At 48.7% G+C, this 17,057-nt stretch overlaps 1 protein-coding gene across 2 annotated transcripts; it reads left to right on the forward strand.

Annotated features, from left to right (window-relative positions):
* Window positions 1-133: 133 nt before the first annotated feature.
* On the forward strand, window positions 134-16,414 carry SPRY4 (sprouty RTK signaling antagonist 4). 2 transcript variants are annotated; one of them, XM_081283428.1, is made up of 2 exons: window positions 134-331; window positions 10,620-16,412. In XM_081283428.1, exon 2 carries the CDS (start codon window positions 10,667-10,669, stop codon window positions 11,564-11,566), a length of 900 nt encoding a protein of 299 aa, XP_081139554.1. In that variant the 5' UTR covers window positions 134-331; window positions 10,620-10,666; the 3' UTR covers window positions 11,567-16,412. The 2 variants fall into 2 exon arrangements, with proteins under 2 accessions (XP_081139554.1, XP_081139555.1); XM_081283429.1 differs by lacking the exon at window positions 134-331 and adding an exon at window positions 3,558-5,005 and having other exon boundaries at window positions 10,620-16,414.
* Window positions 16,415-17,057: the final 643 nt, after the last annotated feature.

A 17,057-nucleotide genomic window follows, 5' to 3' on the forward strand; every position in this document is an offset into this window, starting at 1 on the left:
TTCCGGCCCCCCATTCATAAAAAAAGGAGCGCAGCGCATGCGCGCGCGGGGTCTCTTGTGCCCACCCATTCATAGAATCGCGGACTGCGCGCGTGCGCACTGGAGCTCCCTTCCCTCCCATTCATAAAAAAGCCATTTTCCCAGGCAGTGGTTGCAACATCGCCGCTGAGGCAGCGAGCAGAGCTGACAGCCCCGAGCTGGAGCTGCGGGACTCCGGGAGCCTTGCGGGTTCCTCTGGCTGGCGTCTGCGAGTACAGCAGCGGCTGACCCGCTTGGGTTCGGGGATTTACACAAACGTGGAGCGATGCTTGTGACTCTGCAGCTCCTCAAAGTAAGTCTATGGCCGGTTTGGGGATCCGAAACTGCCCCTTCTAAGCCACGACGCGACTCCCCTCGGGCTGGGGCAAATGGTGCGCTATTTCCAGACGCGCTTCTGCGTTCCTTCCCTCTGCTTGCGTCTCCTGGAGTCGCGGCGGTGCGCCGCAGCTCCTTGACGCCCTCCGCCCGGCCGGCACGGCGCTGGGGGTGTTCAAAGCCTGGCACCGCCGTTCCGACCCCTGGGCATTGCCAAGCCTGACTTCCCCGCCCTCTGCGAGTCGGGAAGCCCCGTGCGCGTCCCGGGAGTTTGTCTCTGGCCTGGCCTCTTTCCTCCTGCTGCTACCACTCGCCTCGGGCGCTGGAACCGGAGGCTTTGGGCTTGGTCAGGAGCCACCACTTGGGTCTGGGGGGCGCCCTCGCCTTGGACAGCTCTCCCACCCCCGGGCTTCGTGCCCACGGTGCCAGCTCTGCCGTGAATCTCCCCAGCCCGCCGCAGCGGCCTATGCTCGACGTAGATTTTTCTTGCCCCTTCGGATTCGGGACCGACTGGGTTTCCCCCCTTCTGCCTCCGGCTAGATGGTCAGCTCGGGGCCAGCCGGGCATTTCTACTCCCTCTCCTTAGCTAGGCGGTTCCTAGCCGTCTGACCTTTGCTCGGCTGCCGCGTTTTATGCTGTGCAACTACCTTGCAGTTGCCTTTTCCTTCCCCTGCCTCGGCAGAACCCGAAACTCCTCGGCTACCCCGTGTCTCCCTATCCCAGAACACAGAGCTGTGCCAGGCCCCAGGGCCCCCGGACCTCGCTAGGTCTGGTGGGGGCTGAAGGTGCGTTTACATAACGCCGGTTGTGTGAGAGCTGGAGGAAGAGGTTGCGTGCGTAGGAGAGATAAGGCTCCCACTTTCCCTCCTTCCTTCTTGGTGGTACCAGGCTTGACATCACCCAGGAGAGAGAATAGAGACGGTACGTTCTGAGAAATTCTGAATCGCCAAGGCCACGGGGGGCAAGGAGGGGGGTGAGGCGGGTTTGGCCAGCCAGGGCAGCTGGAGTTTGGCTCCATCACTGGGGCCAGGGCTGTGCCCAGTTCCCCCTCCATGCAGACGATCAAAAAGCATTTAGACAGTAGCTGCTCTTGTGCAAGAAGACGGTTTCTCAATTCTCTTTGATTGGGGGCTGGGGGTTGTGGGCAGAAGAAGCAAGAGAGGCGGAAAATGGTTGCATGGCTTGAAGGGCTGAGGGATGTAGCGATTAGAGAAATGGGCTGGAGGGGCTGGATGGTGAGCAGAGGGTAGAGCTGCTTGCTTCCTCTCACCAACTGCTGGATGGGCATCCATATTGCCAGGCCTGGGTGAGAGCAGGAGGCCTCCTTATGGCGCAGTGAGCCTTGGGGAGAATCCCCCACCAAGGCTGTGCTGTAAGAAAAGGTAGAGGGAGATTCAGTGGGCGTCCAGAACTAGTGGCAGCTCCCCCTCTTTCCTGCCTCTAAATCAGACCATGATTCTCTCCAGTTTGGGGAGAGGTCGGAAATATCGGAGGCCAGAGAACCTGTGGAGGAAGGGAGCAAGCACATGTCTGGTTAGCAGACCAAGACTCTAACCTTCCTGACAAGCCTCTTGGGGATACAAAGCTGGAAGGTAAAAGGCCCAGAGCATTGGGAAATAGAGGTTTATCAATCTCTTAATATGCGCCGGCTGGCCTGAGGCCCTAGCCAATATTGCACTGGTGGATTTCACAATGTTTAGAGTTCTCCGGATCTTCACACTAATGGAGCATAAACATCTGAAATTTTCAGCTTTTTTTCCATTTAGTGCTGGTGTGGGGTGGCCTAAGAAAAGGAGGGCTGCAGTTGGTCTCTCTTTCTCTGAGGGGTGAGAAAGAAGTTGTAGATATGTCACTGTGAAATTGCATTTCCTCTATTTCCATCCCTTGGGAGGGTCCTCATGTGCTGGCTGGCTCCAGGTGAATCCTCATCTGGTGAACAGTACACACTGACCAATTGGAGCTATGTGGCTCCTCTGGGGAGGGGGAGAGGGAGCCTTTTGGTAGATTTTTTTTTTTAATCTCCATGGACCGATATTTGCCATCTGGGATGAGGGAGACATTAAGGACATCTGTTGGTTATCTTCCATTTTAGATTCTGAACTCAGAAGTCACTCCTTTGTGGATTGTGGATGCCCTCCTTCCCTATCCCTCCTGCTTGATCCCATGACTCTTTCAATATTACCTTCTTGAAAGGCACTCTCTCCATAAGAGTTTTGGTTGGGGATGGCGGAAGGAGACAGAACACATAGAATAGATGATTTCAAGCTGAAGCAGATTAGGGGCTGGGCACTAGTGAACATTTGGGGCTCGGAGGTGACGTTTTTGTCTGCATCCTTCCAATATTATGGAGAGATGTGGCCTTTTGGAAATCAACCCTTTGACTACCTCCTACCCTTTCCCGCAATCTTGTAAACCTGACATTGCATGTTCCTAAAGGGTTGGCTAACTTTCCTGAATAACAAATTAAGACAAAATGTGAATGTCAGTGATTTAAAAATTAAGGGAGAGGGAGAAACCCATTCATAAAGTGGCCCTTGAAATGTGTTGCTATGGGGCTTAATACTTTTTTTTTTTGTCCTTTGTGATACTGTGGATTGAATCCAGGGGTGCTCTGCCACTTAGCTACATCTCTGGCTCTTTTAATTTTATTTTGAGACATGGTTTAGGTTGCCCAGGCTAGCCTGGAACTTGTGTGTGATCCTCCTGGGATTACAGGTATGGGCCACCACACCCAGCATGGGGTTTAATACTTTGGGACCACATGGGATTTCAGATTCTGATGCTTAATGTCCCTTAGTGTGGCATCTTCCAGCTCCCTATTTTGGGCCTCCACAAGCATTTAAAAAAAAAATTTTTTTTTTTATTAAATTAGGCCATCTAGTCAGGTAAGACCTAGATGTTGGCAGGAAGAAGACCTAGAAAGAGTCCTTCCTCTTTCTTTCAGAGAATTATAATTTTGTTCTGAATCTAGAGTACCTGTCTTCTTGGCCTCTACTGAGGTGCAAGTCCCTTGTAACAACAATCTCAATCCTGGTGAGAATTTTTGCCCTAGTCTGTGGGTTTGACAGTTGAAAGTGTGGGGTTTGAGATGTAGAAACAAACTCCAGACATTTTTAGGCAAGGGAATAGAGAGAGTGGAGAAGGTGTTCCATCTCATGGTCAACCTGGATCTCCCTGACAGGGGAAAGCAGTAACTAATTGGAGGGGGAAAATACATATGTAATTTCATTTATTTTTATATGTTGCTGAGGATTGACCCTAGTACCTCACACAATAAAGATGAGCACTCTACCACTGAGCCACAACCTCAGCCCCTGGAATATACTTTTGCTCCCTCAAAAAAATCAGAGCAGTTGGACCTGGTGAAATCCTGGTTACTGGGAAAGATGAGGCAAAGGAATCCCCAAGTTCAAGGCCCTCCTGGACAGCTTAGTGAGGCCGGATCTCAAAGAGAGAGAGAGAGAGAATTAGAGCAGCTGGGGGCCAGGGCAGAGCAGGGATGAATGATTAGGCAAACCTGCTAAGCATGGGCCTTGATGGGGAACAGTCTTTCCCGAGGGCCTGCAGAGCAGCTAGTGAGTGGTCAGCACTAGGGCCTTGCTCCCTGTTACTGGGATCCTCAGAGGAGGGCCTAGTTTTAAGGGTGCCTCTAACTAACTAAATGTATCATATAGGAGGTGCGGGGTGTTGCATGATGTAAGAGGCGGGGTATTCTTGGTCTGGGGCCACCCTGCAGATCCGGGCAGCTGACAAGTCTGGGGAATGTATCCAGGACATGTGGCTGGGCTTAAGAGGCTCCACCATTCAGCTGTGATCTCGATTGTTCTTTCCAAGGACAGGCCCCAGTCAGTGGAGGAAGCAAGGGCACTGGGGAGGGAGCACAGATGTGCTGGGTCTAGTGGAGGAGGGAAGGGGCCCTTAGGGGCAGGTGGCCACTTTTAGAAGAGTGGTTTCCCTTGTCGGTAGTCTTGTCTGTTTCTGGCTCGGGGAAGGGGGAAGTCATTTCCTGCCTGGTCCCAGGAGTAAGCTAAAATCTATTATTGTCTGTTCATTTCTTGGTGGAGGGTAGGGAGACAAATAAGACCATCTTGATGTGTGTGGGAAGAAGCTTTCCCTTGGGGGTCTAGGGTTCTGGTCCCACATTGCACCTTGACTTCGGCCAGTACTTCCCAAATCATGGCGGTGGTTAGCAGGTTCCTTCTAGCTTCCTAGCTCCCTTTTCTGACATGGCTACGTGTGTGTGTGTGTGTGTGTGTGTGTGTGTGTGTGTGTGTGATGCTGGGGATTGAACCCAGGGCTTCCATACACTAAGCAAGCCTCTACCACTAAACTACACCCCTAGCCCTCGGATTCCTCTTTTTATTTTTTATTTTTTTTTTGGTGACCCTGATGTGATTTGAACATGATTCCTTTTTACAGGATCTGAGTAGACAACAATTAATGGGGTACTACAGTGAAGCCGAAACTTGAAGCTGGTTAAAATTACCCAGAACCAAAGTACAGCCAGTCTCCCACCCATTATGTGCTGGAACTTTGGAACTCAGCTGATTGGTTGTGAAAGAAGGGAAAGAAGTACTGGGAATTGACAACTGGTGATAGGGTGAAGTGATGAAAAGCAACTGTTTTCTTTTGTGATCTCTGATAGATTGAGGTGAGCTCCTTAGTGCCGGTGCTGGGGGTGGGGAGGGGTGCTGGGGGCAAAGCAATGCCAGGAGAATGGAGGATTCCCAGACAAACCCAGCTGCCTTAAAACCTTTATTCTCCCACTGGGCCATTCTCAGCAGAGTTTGTCTTCCTCCTTAGGGTGCAGGGAAGGACAAGTCCCTGGCTTCCCTTGCGTCCCTTCACTTTAGAAGTCTTTTTAAAGCAATAAGTCAACATTTGGTTATAGCTTCATTAACTAACACAGGATATTGTCAAAAATAACCAAGCAATGGTGGTTGAAAGTGGTGGGCGGGCTCTCTGACAGTTTAAAGACCTTTTTTCTGAGTTGTTAAAGGGTTAAACAACCTTCACTGAAAGAACCCCCAGAGACTCAATGGGGCAGTGCAAAAACTGCCCATTCAGTCAGAGCCTTTTTGCCAGTTTGTCATTAGCTGACCTATGGCTTTCAAAATACAACTGTCAGGTTTTCCCAATATTTCCCAACTCCCCTCTCTAGGGTAAGGCCAGGGGAAGATGTGGGTGGGAATAGGCATCTGGCCCACTTGTGTGAACCCAGTTGTGCTGGGTGATTAACAGACCTCTTGCTTCTTTGCACCTGGCCTGTAGGTCTGCAGCCCTTCCCCGCAGGTACAAATGGCAGACTGGCCAGCTCTGGGCTCCCAGATGTGCCAAACAGCAAACACCAAAAAGGCTGTGCATTCTGGGGGTTTCCATATCCTGCGGATTTAGTCTTCTAGAACTTTCCTGGCTTCCTTGTACCTCACTTCTTCCCTTCCCCACAGACCTGTCCAGGAAGCGCCATCCATAAAGGTGCTTAGGGACCTGTAAATTCAACTTGGTAGATGCAGAACAGAGGGGATTCCTTTCCAGGGTTTCCTTTTAAGGATTGCTTTGTAGTGAAATCCTGTAAGTGAGACCCATTGGATTTTAAGGAAACTAAAAATGAAAATAAAGAGGGATGAGGTGACAGAAAGGAGAGCAGAGAAAACTGAGAAGTTGAGATAACTTGAGCTCTGTGCCTTCCTTGAATGACAGGAACTTACAAACCCTTAGCTTCCCACTCTCCACCACAGTGAAAACTCTAACTGGGGAGCAATCTGATACAAGCCCTGACTGGCTTCATTTCCCTGCTCACTGAGTTACTGAGACCCCAAATGGCCTGGTGAGGTTCCCTGGGGGTTGGTGGCAGACTGGGGAGGCTGAAGAGGAGGGGGGTGGTCTATGGCTACAAATGTGACTGGTATTTCCATGAATACTCCGGGGTTAAGGAGGGCTGCATGGCTGAGTTCACAGCCCCTGCTGTCTAGGGTCTCATTCTGCCCTAATCACTCCCTACAATTCAGCCACCCTTTGTGTTTTAATTTCTCACTCTGTGGAATAGGTACTATACTTCAAGGTGATGGCAAGAGTGCTTAGCCAGAGCCTAGAAATGCTTCCTAATATTAGCTGCTTCCATAATTATTATTAGAATGTTGAGTGAAGGTGAAAGTTCTCTTGCCTTATGCCACCTAAAATTCCAAAGAGATGCTTCTTTGGCTAAGTGCAGCGTTGGCTTCATTTCTCTTTCTAGAGTCTTCCAAATTGGCTATCAGTCTCTTCCAAATAGCCTACATGAGGCAAAGCCTTGTCTCCTATTTATAGTATGAACCTCTTCCTTCCTTGAAGGGGAAGCAGAGGTATGTATTAAACTGCACTTAAAACCCAGGGTAGTGGTGCATGCCTGTACTCCCAGTGACCTGGGAGGCTGAGGCCAGCCTGGGCAACTTAGCAAGACCCTATCTCAAAATAAAAAAGGCTAAAGACTTCACTCAGTAGTAGCCCCTGAGTTCGATTCCCAGTACTGTTTAATAAGTTAATTAAACTGCACTTAAGATGCACAACAGCATTCAGAGTGGAGGGTAGGCATGTCCCAGGATTTGCAGATTGGTCTTCTAAACCAGCTCTCAGTTTTTCTGTTTTTGAGACATCATGGAGCTGTGCTGGTGATTTTTTTTTTTTTTTTTAAAGGAGGAGGCAGGAACAGAGAACTAGTATTATACCACTGATCTTAGGCAGATTGATTTTATTTTATTTTATTTTATTTTTTTAAGAGAGAGTGAGAGAGGAGAGAGAGAGAGAGAGAATTTTTAATATTTATTTTTTAGTTCTCGGCGGACACAACATCTTTGTTGGTATGTGGTGCTGAGGATCGAACCCGGGCCGCACGCATGCGAGGCGAGCGCACTACCGCTTGAGCCACATCCCCAGCCCCTGTGCTGGTGATTTATCAAATAGAAAGAACGGGAATTGTTTTTCTTTTTTTTACCGGCCAAATAAATTCATCAGGGGCTCTTGGAGGGCCCTCCTACAGCAAGGGTCCCTGTACCAGGCAGGTGAGGCCACAGGCCTGAGCAAGTTTAAGCAGTGAAACTCTGAGCCAGCCATTGGTTTTTGCTGAGCTAGTAGCCGGAAGAGAGATCCTACATGAAGGTTATGGTAGGAAGATACATTTTAGAATATGCCTGCTGGAACCATCAGATGCTTCTTGTCCTGAGAGAGCTGAGTCATCATAGGCCAAGCTCCCACCCCCATGTCTGGCCTCCATTGCAGGCCCAGATGTTGACAGCTGCCTCTGGGTGGGGGGTGATGGGAACCTGCTAATGCCAACTTCCCCACTGCTTGCAGTGGCTGCTCCCACCCTGGCTTCCTGGTGGGACTTTTCATGAATTGGGGAATCTGCCCACTGATTCCAGAGCCCATTAAAATCCCTGAGCATTGCCCATGGCTTTTGTTTCATCTGCCTGCAGCTATTTTCAAAGAGTTCCAGCAATGAACTGGGAAAACAAGAGTGGATAATCTGAGATGCGGGGGTGGGGTTAGGTACCTTTACTGTTCTGGTAGCATGGCCAGAACCCCAGAACTGAGACAACCCCAGCTACATGGGACAATATCATCTTCAAACTGCCACTGATATTTTGTTGGCAGGACCTGTAGTATTACTAACTCAGGCTTTTGGAATAAGGGGATCGTGTTGTGTTGTCTTTGTCTAAGGGTGAGATTCCAAGCTGAGGCACTTCTTGGAGGGTGCCAGAGACTCTTATCCATAACATTTTTCATTATACCAAGTTCAGCCTTTTCCTCTTGTTAAAGTCCCAAGGCTAGGAATTTTGGCCCCTAATCCTGCCTGGTCTGTTGACCCTCGATTTCATTTATTCTAGAAGCAAGGCCTTGAGACTCTACTTAGAATGAGTACCTGAGATAGCATTCCCTGGAAAAACTTCAACCCATAAGTACTTCCTTGTGTTCTCTTTGTCCAGCTCTGACCACAGGATCCCCACCGCAGGCTGCCTTGGCAAATAACTACTCTGGTGGCAGACTCACCAGATACCCAAGGCAAACTGATACTGGGAGGACTCCTAACTGAAGATGATGTTCTCTGAAGAGAACTTTGGGGCAGGTGATGTCACCAGGTAGACTTTATCTAAGATAGGAAAAGGTGTATAAAGAAATTCCAGCATCTTTTAAATGGGCAGGGCTGTGGGAACAGAGTCAATAGTTGGTCCCCTGTGTCAGTGGGAAATATCAGTTGACTGAGCATTAAACCTTGTAGAAAAGATTTGCCTTTTTTCCCATTTAGCAGTATAGATGATACACAGATGAACCTTGCAGAGCCCTTTTTATCTGCTTCATCTAGAGCTAGCTCTATTTGATGGATTTGAGGCATCTAAGGAAGCTCTTCCTCAACAATTTTAACTGGCAGAGGAAGTAACATACTGAGTTCATTTGAATGCCTCCTTATCACTCTCCTGTGATTGGAATATCTAGATGGACCCACAGTGTCCATCTAGATGAACTACACATGGAAACTATCCCCATCCTCTTCTTCAGCAGCTCCTTTGAGGGAAAGTTAACCTATTAGCTGAGGGGTAGGGTCAGCTTTCCTAGTTACAATGTCATTAGCATCTTGCAAAAGCTTTTACGGAAACACCACCCATAACACTAATCCAGTGGGTTTTTTTGTTGTTGTTGTTGTGTAGCCTGTCATCTTCTCCTTCTACACCCCTCCCTCCTCTCCCCATCCCCTGGAGTTCTTAAGGGTGGAATCTTCCCAGAGTCTAATCTGTCTCTTGGATTCCAAATTGCATTCCCTTGAGCAGAGGTCTCGGCCTTCTGCTGCTATTTCTTTAAATTGATCTCCATCCGAATTCCAAATGTAAAGGTCAGCAGGCAAGGAAATGGCACTTCTAATAGAAAACAATGTGCACTTTCTAAATTTGAACCAAGCCGTTTCCGCTCTTTGATTTAAGTGACTTCCTGGGGTTCCGTGTCAGGCGCTGCAGTTGAATCTCTGGCCAGATGCCAACTTAAAATTGCACTCTCTCAGTGAAATTAGAAACTGATCCAGTGTTGGCTTAGCTATTCTAGTAAATAGCATTTAGGCTGAATGTTCAGCTCAGCACTTGGAAATGGGCGATGTGAGCGCCCCTTGAGAGGATTTCCCATCCAAGGTGTCAGAAGCTCACCTACCCAGGAGTTATTAGCCACTGGAGGTTGCTACCCTTGGAAGTAGTAGTAATAAGTTAATATCCTGGATGTGCAGGCATCAGATATAGCCCTTCCTTCTCTTGTGAATATCTGAAATAATGGCTTTTGTTTATCCAGCTGATAAACTCTGTGGGAGCACACAGGGGCGGTTGTGTTCAGCACCCAGCGCAATGCTTGGCACGAAGTGGTTGTCAGTGCTCACGGAATCTAAACTGTTCTCAGGTATGATAAATTGTCAAGTACTTGCCATGCACCAGGCAGTGGGCTAGGTCCTGGATTTGCATTTTCTTATTTAATCCTTGCAAGAACCCATTTACATGGAGCTGTAGCTCAGCGGCAGAGCATGCGTGAGGCACTGGGTTCCATCCTCAGCACCACATAAAAACAAATTAAATAAAAGCGTTTAAAAAACCCATTTACAGATGACAAAACTAAGGCCTAAGGCATAGACATGAAAGAACTCATCCACAGACATGCTGGTAGGCAAAGGTAAAAATTCAAACTCGGATCTAATTCTAGATTCTGTGTTTATAAATGTTGAGCTGTACATTTTAAATGAGCGTGTTTCACAGCAATTGTGAGAATAGACTCAGACTGCCCACGTTTGAACCTTGGTCCTTCTATTAATACTTCCATGTGACTTTGGACAAGTTACTTGGAACATTAGTTTTTTGTAAGTAGAAAAGGGGGATAATAGTTGATAACATTTTACCATTGTTGTAAAGAGTTAATGACTTAATGATATACATGATACTTAAAAGAGAGTAACTTAAATACTACTTTTTAAATTTTTTCTTTCTGGGTATCAAAGTAGGACCTCATGCATGCCAGGCAAGTATTCCCAGCCCAATAAGTGTTATTACTACCATTATTATTAGTAGTATTGTAATTATTAATATTAATTGTCTAAGCCTTGGATGTTACTGGAAAGTCCACTAAGGAAACTTGGGAATTGAATTCCCATTTTACTTGGGCTTCCAAGGACTGTTGAGGGGTGGGGGGGAGACCTTTAACAGGCTGCCTACTGATTGATGCCTGGAATCCATTCTCTCTTCCTTTTCCCCACTTTCCCCCAGGGCCCTTAGAAGCCTGTTTCTCGGCGCGGTCCAGGACCCTCAGCCCCATGGAGCCCCCGATCCCACAGAGCGTCCCTTTGACTCCCAGCTCAGTCATGGTGCAGCCCCTTCTTGATAGCCGGATGCCCCACAGTCGGCTCCAGCACCCACTCACCATCCTTCCCATTGACCAGATGAAGACCAGCCACGTGGAGAACGACTACATTGACAACCCTGGCCTGGCCCCCCCAACTGGCCCCAAGCGGCCCCGGGCTGGGGCCCCAGAATTGGCCCCAACACCTGCCCGCTGTGACCAGGATGTCACTCATCACTGGATCTCCTTCAGTGGGCGCCCCAGCTCTGTCAGCAGCAGTAGCAGCACCTCTTCTGATCAGCGGCTCCTAGACCACATGGCCCCACCACCTGTGGCTGAGCAGGCCTCGCCCAGGGCAGTGCGCCTCCAGCCCAAGGTGGTCCATTGTAAGCCACTGGACCTAAAGGGCCCAGCAGTCCCACCAGAGCTGGACAAGCACTTCTTGCTGTGCGAGGCCTGTGGGAAGTGTAAGTGCAAGGAGTGTGCGTCCCCCCGGACGTTGCCCTCCTGCTGGGTGTGCAACCAGGAGTGCTTGTGCTCGGCCCAAACCCTGGTCAACTATGGCACATGTATGTGCCTGGTACAGGGCATCTTCTACCATTGCACCAACGAGGACGATGAGGGCTCCTGCGCCGACCACCCCTGCTCCTGCTCCCGTTCCAACTGCTGCGCCCGCTGGTCCTTCATGGGTGCCCTCTCCGTGGTGCTGCCCTGCCTGCTTTGCTACCTGCCCGCCACCGGCTGCGTGAAGCTGGCCCAGCGTGGCTATGACCGCCTGCGCCGCCCTGGTTGCCGCTGCAAGCATACGAACAGCGTCATCTGCAAGGCAGCCAGTGGGGACGTCAAGGCCAGCAGACCCGACAAACCTTTCTGACACTTTGGGTTGAAGCCCCAGTGCTGTCGCTAGAAACGTGATTCCTCCTGCCAGTCTTCTGAGGCTGACCTTCCCCACGTGTGTCCTCTTCACATCCCTGGCTTGGGAAGAAGCAGGCAGAGACAGCCACCATCACCCACCCTCTGTTCCCCAAAAGGATGAAGATGTACTCTGGGTATTTTTAGGGTCTTGGAACTTTGTGTCAAGCAGACAGTGGCACAGGCAGGGTGTGATTTTGGGGGGATTTTTCTTTTTCAGAAGACGGAACACAGATGTGGGCGCATTTCCCAAGTTGCAGCTGCTTGATAGCCTTTGGGCTCCTTGCTCCTCCCTCTACTTTGCCATTATCTTTGGCTCTCACAGAAGTCAGCTGACTGCCTGGGAGGAATTGTTAACTGAGGGCCAAGGTAACCTTGAAGAAGACCCTGGGAGTCTCAACTTCTCAACCTTCTTCTTCCCCTCCTCCCTCCACACCAGTTGGCTCCTGCGTCCAGGAGAAAGTCTAGAACACCCTAGCCATTCCTATTGTATATACTTGGGAGTCGCTGAGAACAGAGGACAGCAAGTGAGTTGAAGCCTCATTCCTCCTCCTGCCTCCCCAGAACCACAGGATGGATTTCGGAGCCACTGAGCAGTGCATTCCTCTCTCTTGGCCGCATCACTAACTTGGGGTGTCCGCTCATCACCGTCCACCGGTTCTTACCGAGTCACAGACTTGCCCACCTGCTCTGTGTCCTGAGTTCTCTCTACTCAGATCCTTTCCAGAAACTTGATGGGTAGAGGAGGCCAGGGGAGCACATGCGAGACCAAATATCATTTTGCCAATGAGTCTGAGGCTGTGGTCTCTGGATCCAGTCGCGATGTTTTTATAGAATAATTAAACCAGATGCTAACGGTGTTTTAAAAAAAATAATAATAAAACAACTTGCTTCCTTTTGGGCCACCCCCAGGAAGGGCTGATATCAAAATCTGGGGGGCAAGCGACCTCAAGGAACACAATTCCCCTGCCCACCAAGAAGAGGATCTTAACAGCGAAGAAGAGGCAGCACCTCTCATTGGCAGAATGACAGCTGAGCCGAGCTGGGGCTGGGTTTCCTCTCACCTGATTCTGCTGCTTACTGTCATAGCCTTTGTGTATAGTGACGAGTCTGTATCTTTATGTAAATAGAGATGGTGAAAAGAGTATATTTTAGTGTTAGGAAGCCCCAGCGGGGGAGTCAGAAGAACTCAAGAGAGGGTGGGAAAGTTCTCCAGGGGCCCCCGGGATAGAGCCCTGCTTTTGTGCACAGCACACCTCCCTCCCGACAGCCCCCAAAGACGTAGCAACTCTTTCTTTCAAGGTGCTAAAGGACTCGGAAAGTGCAGCACGTCCAGTGGGTAGGTACTTGTTGCATGCAAAAGCTGTAGTGTGTCTGGTCCTCCCCCACCCCGACCCCCACCCCCACCCCAGCTATTGTGTGGGGTTTTTGCTTTGTGTGGTATGTTGTATCCCACTCCCCATCTGTTGAGGAAATGGCCTGGGTCAGAAGAGATGCCCAGGTAAAATTGGAAGCGCATTAGACAGCATCTGTAGCATTTCCAGCTTGTTCTATAAAAACAGAACTGCCTCCAAAAAAGGAGGCAGGGAGCCCCGAGTGGCATGTACTTCATGCTTCTCAAGGACTCCTCCTCCCCCGCCCTTCGGATATTAGTAGTTAACATCTTATGATTTAGAATAAGTTAATTGTAACCATAGGTATTTATTGATTGGAGGAAGGGAGGGTCTTATTATTTTTGGCTTTATTTATGTAACATCTGCTGGCTTGTAAAAGGCGAGTATAAGGTATTGCATCTTCATTTTCCAAGGCTAATTCACATAGCTCCCCTTGCCACAATTGTGATGGATGTATGGATGTTCTTGCACAAATTGGAGGGAATGGTGAAAACAAACATTCAGCAACCACTTACTCATTGAATGTATTGGAAGTGTGCTGAAGGGGCTGGAGAGGTTTTTCCTCAGATGAGGTGTGCAGAGGTGCCCCCCCCCCCCCCAAATGATAGCACATGTGTACTCTTTCCTGCAAGGCCATGGGATTGGTTCTCAGGGCCCCTCCCTCAAAATTATCTCCATGGGAAACCTAACCCAGTGGCAAGTTGCACTTTGGTGATCTTGGTCTACACACCCATTCTGTGGAGAATTGGTTTTTCATAAGCTGTGTACACACACACACACACACACACACACACACACAGACCCCCTACTGACAAAGACCCCATTTCCTGGCAAATGGCCTCCTGAACCCTGACTTTTTGTGTACATAGTTGTAAACACGGATCTTGTGGGTTTTGGTTTGCCTTCTTTCTTTTTTCCCCTCCCCTGTTGTGGCTTGTGTTTAACCTGCTAGATCTGTCAGCAGAACTGTCCCCAGGAGTCCACCTCTGTGCCCCGCATGCGCAGTGGCGAAAGGGAAGCAGTGAAGGAAGCGCCCTGGGTTCTCCCAGCTCTGCCATGCACCAGTCCCCTCAGCATCAGTTTTCCCTGGCTCGTTGGCCAAAAAGAAAAAGAAAAAATGTGGCTTGCCTGCTGTGGGTCCTCCAGCCCTTCCCAAGCCAGTCCAGAGCCGTGGAGGGATCAAGCACTGAGAACACATTTCTGTAGCTGCTTCTGGCTGGTTGCTTGCTGTCACCAGCAGCTTGCTTGGCTGGATTACTTCTCATCTTGAAAAGTGACAGCTGGTTCCCACTTCTCTTAGACCTGGGACTGGGGTTGATCCAGGACACTTTGCCTAGTTTTTCTGTGGCTGCTTGCCTGCCCCGCCTTGAGGGTGGGTTCATGAAGGCTGGCACCCCAACAAGCACCCTGGGAACTGGGTCTAAGCTAGCAGAACCCTCCCAGATCAAGTGATAGGGTGCAACCAAGGCTCCTCTGAGAAACTGGCTGGAGGTGAAGACTGGTCCCTTCTGTTGACCCTTCATGGCTGACAGACAGAAGGTACGCATTTGGTGTGGGATTTGTTCTGTGTTTGGAGTCTACATTGATTCCTGCTGTGCATCAAGTGGGACCCATTTAGACAGACTTGCCTGAGGTTGCACACGTGAAAATTGTGTCTGGCCAGAACCCAGGTGACTGTCACCTTGAAGTGTCATGTTCTCCTATGCTGCCCCAGGAAGTGTATGATGGGGTGCAGGGACACAACTTTGTGCTGTACAGTTCACTATGGCATCCTGCAAGCTTCACCAGCCCTCTGGTTCATGCCTTTGGTAAGCATTTTCATGCCTCCTCTGCTTACTGTGACAGTGGATGTCAAATATTGCATTGCTATTGTTTGGCTGTGGGTAGCTGCTCGTATGCAGTGTTCTTCTCCTGCTCTCTCTAACTTGCTGCCCCCACAGTTTGGTTTCGTGTTGCAAGCAGTAAAGCTGTTCCCTGGATCCCCCTCCACCACATTCCTACTTCATTTTCCCCTTCACTGTAGCCCCTTCTCACCCCACCACAAAAAGTTACCATAGAAGGTTTCCTTTGTATAGAATATTTATTTTGAAGCTCTATTTTAATAGTATTTATTTTAGAAAGTCTACTATTGTAAGAGTTCTTCTGTTTGTGAAGAAAAAAACAAGTTAAAAACTGAATGTACTGATCTAGAAAATATCTATAAATATATATTGTTAAATATACACAGGTTGTTTTCTTGTGTGTCTGTGTGTTCAGTTTCTGGACCATCCTCACCTAGCAAGGCCTTTGGCTTGTCAGAAAACACTAGGCCGCTGCATCAACTGCAGGGAGTGGGGTCCTTCTGGGCTGGGACAGACCCCTGTCCTGCTTCTTGGATGACCTAAGAACCTTGAAGGAAAGCTTCACTTTATTGGGAAACTGACGACCACCAGATGCTGTGAAATCCTCTTTCCTGGGCCGGTGGTCTCCTACACGGGGGATCTTGGTAACTCATAGACAAGGTGAGGAAGAGTAATTTGATCTGTCTGTTTTGTGAAAATTCTGCATCTCTTCACTTAGGCCTTGATTCTCCCAAATCTATAAGCTTCAGGAAGCCAAACCGAGAAGCCCTTGGTGACTTCCTGGTTTACAGTGGATTGATGGATATTGTCCAAAGCCAGTTCCTTTGATCACTAAAGCCTTCCATCCACTGAAGTACTTGTCTTTGCCCTTCTCATATACTTTCCATTTGATTTCCATGTCCCCCATCCCCTCTTACTCTCAAACTTGGTAAGACCCAGCCACTTCTGTTTACACAACTGGGGGGATTTTTTCATTACCTCATGTCAATCACAGTGAGAATTAGACTTTATGCCTTGTTTTCTGGAAGAAAAAATATTAATAGTTCCTGTTACCAATCAGGAGAGATGACCAATGACAGTTAGGGGCGGGTGGAGGGAGAGATCAGGATCCCTATTTCAGTTCTTGGTTTTTCTAGAGATCGCCAGTTATGGCCTCCCAGGCTCCTTTGTAAGAGACATCCAAATGCCTGCCAAGGATCTCCTGGTCACTGCCCAAGAAGACACAAAGTTTCTTCAGGGTGTTCTTGTTTATAATAAAACTTTGGAATAAAAGTAGGCTTGGCCTCCCTCTCTGTTGCCTGACCATGTGGCCTGTCCCCTCTCCGGGATGGACAAAGGTTAATAAGTGATTCAATTCTTCCTTCCCCATCAAGGTAAGTAACTGGCACTTGGGGAATAATTTATTTTTAATCAGCTCAGTCCTACTTGGTGTCTACCATACTTTGTCTCTGTCTTGGGTTTCTTTCTACTGGGACATAGGATAGTCACACACACACACACACACACACACACACACACACACCCTCACTGGTTTTTCTACTTTGTTTCTAGAATTTAGGGGATTAAAGCAACAAAAACTTGTACCAGGTGTTGAGTGCTTAAAGTCCCACCCACCCAAATGCTCTTTTTTTTTTTTTTTTTAAAGATAGAGTGAGAGAGGAGAGAGAGAGAGAGAGAATTTTTTTAATATTTATTTTTTAGTTATCGGCGGACACAACATCTTTGTTTGTATGTGGTGCTGGGGATCGAACCCGGGCCGCACGCATGCCAGGCGAGCGCGCTACCGCTTGAGCCACATCCCCAGCCCCCCAAATGCTCTTGGGGAAATGGAAGCTGGACTTTTCCATAGAAAAAGTTCCATGAGCTTCTCTTATCTTTATCTATCTGGTCCTATTCCTCTAGATTCCTAATTAAAAGATGGCTTTGGGGTGACAATCGTGGAATTTTCTTTTTTGCTTTACACTGAATATGTGTGGCAGATATTATGGTTATTTCCCTTAGAGATGTAGAAACAGGTCCAAAGAAGTCACGCCTATTGTGTGATGAGAGGTAGAGAGTAAAGACAATTTAGTGACTCAATTTGGGGACAAAGAACATGATGGAGTAGATAGAAGGCTCCCCAGAGATCCAGTGTAAAAATAAACAGGAAGGAAGGGGCTTGGGGTGAAGCATAGTGGTAGAACACCTGCCTGGCAAGCATGAGCCCCCAGGTTCAGGC

This window comes from Spermophilus citellus (assembly GCF_964194105.1).
Source record: "Spermophilus citellus genome assembly, chromosome: 1".
NCBI lineage: Eukaryota > Metazoa > Chordata > Mammalia > Rodentia > Sciuridae > Spermophilus > Spermophilus citellus.